Raw genomic sequence first — 12638 nt, forward strand, 5'->3', positions numbered from 1 at the left:
AAACCAGCGCTGCAGAGGCTGCCGGCAGCTTCGCAACCCAGCGCTCAACCACTGTGCCACCGGGGATGTCCCGTACAGGGATTCTTATTGGGAGGTGGAAAACAGTTTCACTTTCCTGTCAAATAATTGTGACCCAGGCTAACCAGTCTCTTGTTTGGAAAATATTCATCAGATTAGTTCATTTCTATTAAATTATTCTTGGGTTTTGGAGACTTTGTGTTGATGTAAGCACTGCTTTAGTTAATACAATGCTGTAAGTTTTCTGTGACTAGGCCAGTAGACTCAGAGGTAGGACTGATAAAATGTCAGTGTTTCTATTCAGGTTTTTTACACTCACTTTAAAATTTTAATTTAAATGGGTTAATCCAAATGCGCTGGTATGAACTTGAATGCTAAATAGAATCCTTAAGTTCATGCCCTTAATTCAGTCATTGTGAATATGAGTTTTCTTATACAGAGAAGCTGAACAGACTCACTGACCCATCATTTTGAGTCTTCCACCTCAAGTTTGCTAGATTTAAACTTTTAGTTTTTCACAGCCTTATATCCTACCTCATTTTTCCACACTGACGACATTTATGGTGCTCCACTGAAGCTCAGTCACCACCTCCACATGCAGTCCCCCTGAGGTTAGGTCTTTGTCTATTTTTAAATAGTTTCAAATAGTTATATGGACATTGCCAACAAAGGTCGCAGGTCAGCTATTGTCTAAAAATAGAAATGATCCTTCTGTAGCACACTTCTTGCTCAAGCTGATGTCTCTACAGAAGAAACATGATTTAAAGTTTAAATGGATTTTTCTGGCCCAAAGAGTTGCGATGTTTCAGGCTCATTTAAAATGTGGTGAGGGCCTCCCCGGTGGCGCAGTGGTTGAGCGCTGGGTTGCAAAGCTGCCCGCGGCCTCTGCGGTGCCAGTTCGATCCCCGGCTGCTCCCTGGCCACCGGAGGAGGGTCCCGCATGGCGCGCAGACCTCTCCTGCCGCCCGCTGCTCCCCTCAGCAGTGTACTTCGGTCCTTCTGCCTGTTCTGCTCCCCGCTCTGGCTCTGGTGAATTCTCTCACCCTCCCGCGCTTCTGACTGTACCCAGTGCTTGTATAAACAAAACAAATAAATAAATAAATGAATAAAATACATGCCTCTTTAAAAAAAAAAAATAAAAAAAAATAAAATGTGGTGAAATATGTTGAATTTATTGCTTCTCAGCTTTTTTTTTTTTAAAGAGTTATTTTATTTATTTATTTATTTATACAAGCACTGGGTCCAGTCAGAAGCGCGGGAGGGTGAGAGAATTCACCAGAGCCAGAGCAGGGAGCAGAGCAGGCAGAAGGACCGAAGTACACTGCTGAGGGGAGCAGCGGGCGGCAGGAGAGGTCTGCGCGCCATGTGGGACCCTCCTCTGGTGGCTGGGGAGCAGCTGGGGATCGAACTGGTGCTGCAGAGGCTGCGGGCAGCTTCGCAACCCAGTGCTCAACCGCTGCGCCACCGGGGAGGCCCCTGCTTCTCAGCTTCTTTAAAACCTGTCTGCAGTTAATCATCTGCTCTATCATAGTAAATGTATAGTAAAGAGACCATTTACTGTTTTGAAAACTCATTTTCCCTTCAATAATACAATGATCTCACCTTTTAATTATGTTGATGTGGCCACTAATAGTAACTAAATATATCTGATGTTTTCCAAATGGGGTTTCTGTCCAAGGCACCACAAAGCACTGTAAGATTTCACACCTCAGAGTGTACAGGGTGGTGTTTCTGAGTTTAGCTTCAAAAATGTCTAAATGAGAGTCAAAATCAATATGTTGGGACGTTAACTCCATGACATTCTCAAAATACTGAATACAGGTTGCAGTGAAATTTTGAACTCTGTGTAGAACACATATTTTATTTAGTATTTGTACATACCAGCATTTCAGAAATTCTGCAGGAAGAGTGGCTGGATGCCATTATCAAGTGCTATTAGTTTATTCCCACTCCCTTTGGGGATAAGGTACTAGCCTCACTAAAAGCTAGAATTTGGGGGCCCCCTGCTGGTGCAAAGGGTTAAGTCTCAGCAGTGTGAAGCTGTCCGCAGTCACTGCAGCACGAGTTCCATCCCCTGCCAGGGAGCTGACCCACATGGCTCAGCAGACCTCTCCTGTCTCGCCCTCTGCTCCCCTCAGCAGTGTATTTCATTTGATCTGCCTATTCTGCTCCCCGCTCTGTCTCTGGGGAATCCTCTCACCCCCCCTGTACCTCTGGCCTGTACCCCAGTTTTTGCATGCATAAATAAATAAATCTTTTTTCAAAAAAGCTAGAATTTGTATTTTGAAATAGTAGGGTGCTTCAAGCAGGGTTTTTGCTTTCCATACTGTTTTTATTAGGCACTTGAATTGGTGGACCTTAGAAGCAACTATTTTAAAAAACAGCTCCACCCTTTAAATGAATTAGAGGAAACTTTCACATAACAGGACCAGGGTGATGTATTTTCTGACAAGTACAGACAAAAAGCTGCATAGAGATCCCTGCAACCAGCCCTTCAGTGTCGCCAGCGTTGCGTCCTCCCATACAGTCTGTACTTCTCCTTCCCATTTTCTCATTGGCCTTGATTCCTTGGCCTCTTCCTGAATGGAAACTTCCAAAACTGAACTGGCCACATTAAACTCCAGAGTGTGTCGAGGAGCAGGACCACTGATAAACTTCAGTGGAGCCTGATGGCTTGTTTCCAGAACTTCTCAGAAGGGCTGCGTCCGGCTGTCAGTGAGCACAGTGTGGTGTGCTGCTTTGTGGCAGTGGTGAAGCCAGATATCACTGATAATGGCTATCAAAAGCTATAGCCTTTTGAGTGGAATTCTTGGGTGGGGTTTGGGCTTCATTCATCACCATGGTCAGCTTGGCAGGCCCAGAGCACACAGGGACTAGTGGGTTTCTGCCACTGATTTTCCCATGCCCTGTCCAAGGCCACAGTGGAATTTGAATCTTATGTTCTTCCACACCTTGGAGATTGTCGATAAAAAGCAGCATGCTGTCATGGTAGAATGTCCTCCAGATGCTGAGAAATGAATCCTTATCCTGAGGCTGAACCATCTTCTCAAATCAGTTCAGTGTGAGGGTTGTTTGTTAGACTCAAGGCTTTGTGAAACTACCCCCTCTGCCTCCAGACTTCCGCATTAGAGCCAGATTTTGTAAAGGTAGGATTATAGGTGTTGGCTGTGTTACTGAGTAAGTCAGAGAGAGCTGTTTGTTAGTATCTGCAGTTGACTGCTTACTAATAAAAACCGTTTACTATTCCCTGATTAGTCCCGACAAAGCTGTTAAAGTCTGTTTGCATGTTGCAGTAGGAGATTATGTATTTCAGGGGGAGATTGGAACATGTATAGTCCTTTATAGAAATAATCTGATCACCTGGGATCTGGGACTACAGAACATTCTTCCCTGTCAAACAGTTTATCGATATTGGTGGCAGCAGTGGGCTCACATCTATGAAGACACCCTTTCTTTGATGAGTGAAGACCCACCAGTGCAGCTTAATGAGGGTAACGCTGAGCTTCAGACTTTTCAGAAAGGCCAGGTCGGCATAGTCGGCACCATCTAGCAGAGTCCTTCAGTTACCTGGTTATCAGGCCCTCTCCAGAGGGCAGTCCGCGGGACAGAAGCTTGAGAGATGGGCAGAACCACCCATGTCCTGGTTGCCCTGTGATTGCTGAGGATTACCCAGGAGTGGGGGTCCTTGGCCGTAAACACCAGTAGCCAGCGTGACAAAGCCGGGCCCTCTCATGTACGTGAAGGGGTTGCTGGTCACCTGGGTCTATGGGGATGACAAAGTCCAGAGCAGTCAGAGATGCCTGGCCTGGGGGTGCAGATTTTCCTCATTCGGATGCACACTGCCTCTCTGTGGTGGTGCCCTGCTTGCTGCTCGTGTTCACTTGCCTCCTGAATTTGATTGTTATGAATGCTTGGTGTTGTGTAAGCACATGTCTTCTTTTTCTTTTTTTAATTTTTTTTTTTTTTTTAAGATTTATTTCTATAAGCACTGGGTACAGTCAGAAGCACAGGAGGGTGAGAGAATTCACCAGAGCCAGAGCGGGGAGCAGAACAGGCAGACCGATGAAATACACTGCTGAGGGGAGCAGCGGGCATGGCAGGAGAGGTCTGCCGCGCCATGTGGGACCCTTGCCAGCGGCCGGGATCGAACCAGTGGTGCAGAGGCTGCGGGCAGCTTTGCAGCCCAGCGCTCAACCGCTGCGCCACTGGGGAGGCCCTGTCTTCTTTTTCTTAACAGTCAGTCTTTCAAAGACTAATATCTGAATCCCTGCTAAAATCACTTGACTGATTATAGATTGTTTTCATTCTGTGTGATATTAGCTGACTAAGATAATGGAAAATCAACATTCAGTATTTTCTTAGGCCTGGGCTGAGAAACCCTGGCTTGGGCTGCAATTGGGAGATACTCGTTTTCTTGATGTTGTATTACTGGAAATTTTCTTCATGTTGTAACAAAATAACAACCTGTCCTTGGAGCGGGTTTTTAATAAGCCTGGAGGGCTCCTCCTGGGCTGTGGTTGTGTGTCTTAGCCTTCTCATGGTATTGCTTGCTCTGGTGTTGGTTTGTTGCCTGGTGCCTCACAGCTGTTTTTTTCCTTTTTCTTTTTCTTCTTTTTGGCCTGTCCACATGGATAGGGTGAGAAACAAAAATCCCAGCTGACCGCAGCCAGTCAGCATATTGTGATTTGCTAGTCATCCTGAGTACCCATTATTGAAGCCACCAATCTGTGATGAAACTATCTTCCAATCAGGATTTTGACTTTAAAATGCCAAGCTGGGGCCTCGCCAGTGGCGCAGCAGTTGAGTGCTGGGTTGCAAAGCTGCCCGCAGCCTCTGCAGCGCCAGTTTGATCCCCGACCGCTGGGTGAGGGTCCCACATGGTGCGCAGAACTCTTCTGCCGCCCGCTGCTCCCCTCAGCAGTGTACTTTGTCAGTCTGCCTGATTTTCTCTCCCCTCTGGCTCTGGTGAATTCTCTCACCCTCCCGCGCTTCTGACTGTACCCAGTGCTTATATAAATAAATAAAATAAATCTTTAAAAAAATAAAAATAATAATAAAATGCCAAGCTGTATTCATTTTTAAATGATTAAAAATTGTTCCCACAGGGGACAATCAGGAAGTAGTTAAAAGTGTTGATGTCGAGGTGTTGAGACCCTTGGAGTAGATTTTTCTCAGAATTTTTTTTAAAAAATTAAATCAGGAGTCATTATGGTGTTTATGTTGAGAGAGAGCTGAAAAACGTGCTGAATACTCTTTTATCTTGTTGGACCCTCTGAGGTTTATTCGTTTTCCACAACATGGCATCCAGGAGTGTTTGTGTCTCGTGACTTCAGCCTCTTTGGCAAATGATAGTGTATTTTATTGCCAGTTTTCAGCAGTGATTTTTCTTTAAAAATCAGGTTCAAAACAAAGTTTATAAATGGTTACTTTCATAACTTGGGCAATTATTTTTTTAACCACTTTGCCTTCAAGTGGTGTATACTCCTATTCCACATGGCGTCTGAGAGGGTCTTCCTCACCTTGTACCCATTTCACACTTTGTAGTTAATCTTTCACAGCAGCCCATGTAAGGATGTCCCTCAGAGGTTGAACAGCTTCTATGGAATAATCAGGGAAGTTTTCATTTGATTTTACTATTTAGGATTTTATTTATAGATTAGTTAAGCGCATTGAAATGTGGGCAGTAGTTTTCATTAACATTTCACTGTATCTAGGACTCTGAGGTAATGAGAATATGACTTAGGGAACAGGATGCTTGGAAAAGGGTTTGTTGCTCACTACTAAACATTTGGTGACTGAATTAGCCAAATAGTTGAAAGCTTAGAAGATGTAGAACCCTTAGAAGATGTAGAATTTCCTTTACGTAACATGCTTTTCAGATTATAAGGTGTTATTTATTATGCCTTGGAGAATGGTTAGCAGCCTAGAAAATGTGGGGAACTCTGATCAGTTTGCACCTCCCCTTCCCACCCTTCGGGGCAGGACTTAACAGTCTTGGGGTGGGGATTTGGATTGTTTCTTCAGCAAAGAGCAACTGGGAGATCATAACGTAAAGGTGGGGAATCTCATTGTCCGTGTGTATCTGTGATTTGTCATCAGCATCCATTGGCGTTTTTGTTCTTGTGAGTGACTGGTCTAAATTGATGCTAAAAGAAACCTCTTTGTTTCTGATCTGTTCAGCAGGGGGAGCGATCTCAGAACTGTTATGAAGACCCTCGAAGTCTCTTCATTCTTCCCTACGTTGCCATCATGTGGCCTCTGGACACTGTGGTCAGTCATTTGAGATTGACTTTAATTTAAAACAAAGGCCTCTGCCTCCCACCCAGGAGGTGGAAGGAGTGAATTTTATGTTTGAATGAAGAAGTGAATTATGGAAGAAGAGTTTATGGCCCTTCCCTTTCAAGCATAAGTCCAAATAGGCTCTCAGGAATGAGGATTTGTGAAGACATCAAATGGGAGTTTTGACTCATTTAAACTTTAATGCTTAGTTATATTGCTGGAGAAAAGATTCCTTTTTTCTCATCAAACTTGATTGTACCCAGCATCATTTCAGCCTGTCACTGTCTCCTGTGTGCCCTTCCATCTTCAGTGCATGTCCTTGGGTGACTGGTTCTTATCTGAAATCTTGCTACCTGTATCCTAGGAAAACTTCTCTTGCATATTCTTCCAACTTACCCTCTGACCAGACACTTCCTATTTTTCCATATTGTGTACCATGGTGGGCAGAAAAGAAAGTGCTTGAAAGATTTCCAATTTTCAGAAAGGATAAAAAGATGCGAAAGGCCCCCCCCTTTTTCTGATATCCTGTATTTTGCTCAAGAAGCTGGACTATATGAGGTTCGGGGCTTGTCCGTGTTTCCTTTCATCACATATTTCCCTCTAGTATTGGTTCTTCTCGTTAATCATGGTTTTTGAAAATAGCTAGTTTCATCTGTCTCCAGCAAAGAATCATCAATAGTTTCTATTGTTTTACCTGTGCTGACTTCCAGAGATGGAAACAAACCAAGGTGTCTCTCAACAAGCTTCTTTTTTTATTGGGATGGGGGAAATCTATGCAAGGACTGAAGTAAAACTGTCTAAAATCAAAGCAGCAACAACACAGTTGAAATCAAAGATCAAGGAAAGAAAATTGTATCATTGCTTGTGGATCACATGAGTCTTCACCTCGTCCCTTCTTGTTCCTGTGCTTCTTTCCCTAGTCTGTGTTTCCAGTCACTTCCTTTCTGTGAAAGGTTGCTTAGCTTTTAAAAAATTATTTTTGCTTTTTGCTTTTACTGTTCTTTATATAAAAAGTAGCAAATTGGATGGATATGTACATTAGGTATTGGAAATTCTCTGAAAATCCAGAATAAAGACACCAGGTGGGAGGAGTGCCTGTGCCTCCCTGGGCGAGGCAGGCTAACCGGACATGCTCGTGGCTGTCGCTCTCCCAGGAGCACGCCAAGACTGAGCCTCTGGGAAAGCTGCGTCAGCTGGGGGTGCGCCACGCATAGCCCAACACACGGGCTACCATGCAGATTTTAGGGTGGAAATCGAAGGTTATCTCAGTAAGACCTTTTCTTCCATTCCATCTCTGAGAACCAAAATACTCAGTAGTGGAAGAGCTTTTGCTGAGTCAGTTACAAAAAGTCTGTTATTCTAGATGTCACTACTTTTTCCTCAAATGTTCATTTTGTGAATTTCATTTCTACTTCACATCAGACCAGTGGTTGAGATTGGTAGGTGGCCCACGAGCCTTGTTTTTGTTTGGAAAGTGTAATTTTCATTCCATTTCTCTCTGTACTGTACACAGCAGTGGCGTACCAGCTGGGACACACAGTTTATGCCTTATCTCCATGTGCGAAGTCTCTGGGTATCCTCTGTGCATTTGGATGTTGAGTCTGTGCCATCTCCTAAACTGGCTACTGAGAACATAAAGCCCAGCCCTGTGAGATTGCTTTTGGCAGCAGCTCTTGATAATTATTTATGCTTTGGAACATTTTTCAGCTCCTAAAACCTGTCCATTTCAGTTTGAATTTCTCAGTTTATACAATATGCATATTCTCTTCTCCCTTGTCAGCGCCCTCCCACCACCACCATTTTGTTTTTTAATGTTCTGTAGTTTTTGTACAAGATAAGACTTAGCCTTGGGTACTTCTTGCTGAAGCTTTAATGCTTTGTAAATAAAATCGGATGTTTATTAAAAAACAAGTGTAGATCTTTGTCTTTGGACACTGATGATTCCTGAAACACCAGCCATGTTACTTTGTCTAGAAAATGCCTCTTCCTGTGTTGATGTTACAGAGCCAGAGGTGGGGTGGTCTGGTAGTCCATAGTTCTGTGTCTAGACAATATTGTGAATAAAAGATTAAGAAGTCGGTGTTAAATCAGAAGGATTATCTAGGAATCTAAGTGTGAGGAACGATTCTGTAGGGGTCGCAGCATAATGGGGCACTCAGGAGTTAGGAGAACATTTGTGAGGAGGCGCCTGCTAGCATAAATAGCTAGAATAAATAGCTTTGAAGTCCGCTGAATACTCATTGCCTACCAAAGAACATTTCATAGTCTGTTTTTTATTCTAATTGTTGCCACTCTAACCTGAGTGTCTAATTATTAATCTTTTAAGTGACTAAGAATCTGCCTTTGACATCACAACTGTCTCATAGCAACCTTGACCCAAGTGAACAGTGAGCGCCTCACTTCTCTTGGGTGAGGAGAGTCAGCCAAGAGATGGGGAGGATTTCTGTGTCTCAGAAATGACCCTCGGTACCCTTGGGAAGGAAGAGTGCCTGGAAGGGGAGAGGAGATGCACTTGTTATCATCCTAACTTGATAATAACTTGGCTTCTCTGGGAACTCTTGACCCCTGTGTTCGTGAATTTTAATTCATATTTAATATTCCCTATACATATATGAACAGTATTTCACACTTTTCAAAGTGTTTTCATGTGCAGTTTATCATTTGATGCTCAGTGACCTTCTTCAAGTAGGCAAGCAGATCTTAGTCTACAGAGGAGCAAATAGGAATTCAGGAAGGACAAGTCACTTGCTTCTCAGGCCAGAGTTGTTAATCCTTTTCATAGAAGGTTTTGCAGCTTTTAAAGTTAATAATCTAATTCAAGTTAATCCTCTCTTTTTTTAGTAGTTTAGAGTCAAATTTAACTGAGGGTTTGCAACTCTTGAATGTAATCCCACGATTTGGAGGGGAGGAGATAGGGTGAGGGAAAGCATAGCTACTCTCTACATCTGAGGTAACCTGGAAATTCAATTAAGAAGTCTTTTCATTGAAAGGAAGTGAGCAGAATGAAGGCAGATAAGGTGGTCATTCACAAGCGGAGATGGTGAAGCAGCAATATCGGGACTGCCTTGTACCTCACCTCTTGAAAAGAACCAGACTTACGCTTATCAAGTTGCACTGTTGACACTGCTGTGTCCTGTCCTCTGACTTTGAAGGATATCTCAGGTTGAAGGAATTGAATCATGACATCAGAGGATTCACCGGGAACACTGTGAGGCGCTAGCTGAGGCGGCAAGCATGAAGTCTTTGGCCGTCAGTTTCATCCTTGGGAACCTGGTGTTGGCCTCCTGTTTGTCTTTCGGAGTGGCTTCAACGGAAGGGTTCACCTTACCAAAGGAAATGAAAGAAGCTGTGGGGAAAGTTATTGTCAACACCACTGCCTGCAGTGTCACCTGTGGCCTCGGCTATAAGGAGGAGATTGTCTGTGAGGTGGGGCCTGATGGAGTGAAGAGGAAGTGCCGTTCTCAGTTCCTGGAATGTATGACCAGCTGGTACTGTGGAATGCTCCATTTCACCGCTCTCAGAGGGAAGAGATTTGAGCTGAGCTGTCTGAGTGCAGACATCGTGAGGATTGGTCACAAATCTTTCCGGTTCATCTGGAGATTTGCTCGGGGCATCATCTCAATCGATGATGAGCTCTTTAAACCCTTCTTAGTCACTTCCCACTCCTTGAGGTTTAGATCTGTTCGGGAGGATCACGCTGGGACCTACCGGTGTGATGTGCTGATACTGAAAAATTATAGACTTGTCAAGAGGCTCTACTTTGGCCTAAGAGTGCTTCCTCCCAACTTGGTGAGCCTGCATTTCAACCAATCACTTACTGAGGAACAGAAGTTAATGGATGAGGGCCTGGAAGTGAACCTGGACAACCATTCCATGGCCTACCTGCCGTCGAAAAACAAGGTGGCAGGAATCATGGGAACAGGAATTGCCATTGGTGTGACTGGTATGCTGGTCATCATTGTCTTCTGCAGCTGCCTGAGGGTGGCGCAGCTCAGCTACAAGCATCTGAAGTTGGCCTTACCAGCTTTGCCTGCCGAGGGCAGGTGACCCAGGAAGCCGCACTAGCTTTTCAGCAGAGCTTTCTGGCTGCCTGACTGAATTGGCTAAGAGGGAGGGCGTCCACCGCCAAAGAGTGGGGGAAGTAGAGAGGGCGACCTAGGGGGGGGTCTCATCCTGATCATCCCTGCTCACTAGGTGCCCGGGAAGCCTGACGAGACACCTGCCCTGTCCTGCCTCTGGGAAGACTGGTCTTCCAGGCTTGCATCCATTTACAGCTTGTCTCCCCACCTCCATTTCCCTTCTGAGTAGTAGGAGATATTAGTAAACTTTTCTAGTGAAAAACTTTTTTCCTCATCAATAAAAATAATTCACAGTAGCTATGCAGAGACCTATCCTTTACTGTTTTTTAAATTTTCTTGTTGTTTAAATTGCCCCCTAATCCATCTGATTTTTTATTTTCTTCAAATTTCAAGTTTCTTAGGCTCAGGGCCTCCCTTGTGGTCTAGGGGTTAAGTCTTTACCCTGTCACTGCTACGGCCTGAGTTGGATCCCCGGCCAGGGAGTGACCCACATGGCGCAGCAGACCTCTCCTGTCTTGCCAGCTGCTCCCCTCAACAGTGTATTTCAGTAGACCTGCCTGTTCTGCTCCCCACTCTGTTTCTGGTGAATCCTCTCAACCCCTGCTCCTCTGGCCTACACCCCAGTTCTACTATGCACCCCCACCCCCCAAAAAAATTTCTTAGACTAGACATTGAATTTTTCTGTAGGGTTACAGAGCCTAGTGGTTAGTAATGTCATCTGACTCAGGCATGTAATAGACAGTCACTAAAAATGCACAAAGTATCCCCCTCAATCCTGCCCACACTCTCTTCAGGTAAACCCTCTGTGTTTAGTGTAAATTGAATTCCTGCCAAAACACTGCACTCTGCCTGGTCGTTTCCCCTGGACAGTTCCTTGGCTTGCGTCTGCTTCTTATTTTTTAGCTCTCTCAGTGCCCTGAATTTTGTGTTTCAGGAAAGGTCAAGTGTATTGGTTTCTGGTAGCAGCCAAGGCTTCCCTAAGGGGACCATTCATGCCTCCTAGGAAATCCGGTCGTAAGCCCCTCAGTGGCCATTCAGACTGTGTCTGAGATTGCCTGGAAGAACCATGAGCAAAGGGCCCTTGGCCCATCAGCTGAGCTAGTTCACTTGACACAATCGCATTTCGGCCCCCTCACTTTTCTCTAGTCACAGAAAAAGAAGCAGAAACCAAAGACTTGGGGGAGTGATTCAGTCTGCCAGAATCACCTGGAGGAGATAAAGATGCTTGAACCCTAAGGCTCAGGATGCTAATTCAATTTAAATAGAGGCCTAAGGATCTCTATTATTTCCTCTTCCTCTTTTTTTTTTTCCCAGTAAAAAAAGATTCAAACCCATAGACAAAGATTAAATGGCCACGCATAAGCCCTCTACCTGCGTGCACCAGTTGTGAACACTTACTAGACTTTTCTTTCTAAATATATACTGGTTTTACTGAGCTACTTGAAAACTTGTCACATTTGATTTACATATGTGTAACTCCTACATATGTTTGCTCCTAAATCATATATGCATCTTTGTAAAAGGACAATCTTCATTCTCCTGTGTGACCACAATATTATGCACCTAAGATTAACAATTCCCTAATTTTACATATAGTTCTATTTCATTTTCCCCAATTTCTAAACTCTTAGAGCTTTTAGATTTAATTTTTTAAAAAGATTTATTTATGCATACAAGAGCTGGGGTATAGGACAGGTGTGGGGGGTGGTGGTGAAAGGATACACCAGAGACAGAGTGGGGAACAGAACAGATGATCTACTGAAATCCACTGCTGAGGGGAGCAGCTGGGAGACAGGAGAGGTCTGCTGCGCCATGTGGGTCAGCTCTCTGGTGGGGATCGAATTCATGCTGCAGTGGCTGCGGATAGCATCACAGTGCTGAGACTTAACCCCTGTGCCACCAGGGAGGCCCTAGATTTAATTTTTGATTATTTTTCGAGTCTTGTTTTACAACAGCTCCCTTGCATTTTTGGAGCTTTTGACGACACTGATTATATTGAAGAGTCTGGCTAGGTCAGTTGTCTTGGATAGTGACCCATGATCTGCATTTGTCATCATTTCCTCATGAATAGATTCCTGAGGAATGGATCTTAAACGTTTTGACAAAAGCCCTGCATGAACAATAATCTGTCCTTATCACCCCTTCGACATGTCCCTAGTCATTTGGTGAACATGGTAACCGCCAGATCTCTCCAAAGCTATGCATATTTTTTCCCTTTGTAATAATCTGCGGGGTGATACTTTGCATTCATCTGGTTTTCTA

The 12638-nt window shown here is 44.3% G+C and overlaps 2 protein-coding genes across 3 annotated transcripts in view; both read left to right on the forward strand.

Annotated features, from left to right (window-relative positions):
• RBBP5 (RB binding protein 5, histone lysine methyltransferase complex subunit) overlaps nt 1-8509 on the forward strand; it is a 32205-nt gene extending 23696 nt beyond the window's left edge. The window contains exon 14 of one of the 2 annotated variants that reach the window (XM_037497830.2): nt 6199-8509. In XM_037497830.2, coding sequence (XP_037353727.1) covers nt 6199-6227 — 29 coding nt within the window. In that variant the 3' untranslated portion in view covers nt 6228-8509. The remainder of the gene's footprint in view (nt 1-6198) is intronic. The other variant, XM_037497831.2, reaches the window with a different exon arrangement.
• Nucleotides 8510-8692: 183 nt separating this feature from the next.
• Nucleotides 8693-10723, forward strand: TMEM81 (transmembrane protein 81). Its single transcript, XM_054690779.1, has 2 exons — nt 8693-8706; nt 9292-10723. The coding sequence occupies exon 2, from the start codon at nt 9532-9534 to the stop codon at nt 10342-10344; it is 813 nt and encodes a 270-aa protein (XP_054546754.1). The 5' UTR covers nt 8693-8706; nt 9292-9531; the 3' UTR covers nt 10345-10723.
• Nucleotides 10724-12638: the final 1915 nt, after the last annotated feature.

The sequence above is a fragment of the Talpa occidentalis genome, unplaced genomic scaffold (genome assembly GCF_014898055.3).
Source record: "Talpa occidentalis isolate TD23 unplaced genomic scaffold, MPIMG_talOcc4v2.1 talOcc4.8, whole genome shotgun sequence".
Lineage (NCBI taxonomy): Eukaryota > Metazoa > Chordata > Mammalia > Eulipotyphla > Talpidae > Talpa > Talpa occidentalis.

What these genes read in the sequence shown, in the direction of transcription:
- TMEM81 (XM_054690779.1), top strand. Translation starts at nt 9,532, where the DNA reads ATGAAGTCTTTGGCCGTCAGTTTCATCCTTGGGAACCTGGTGTTGGCC.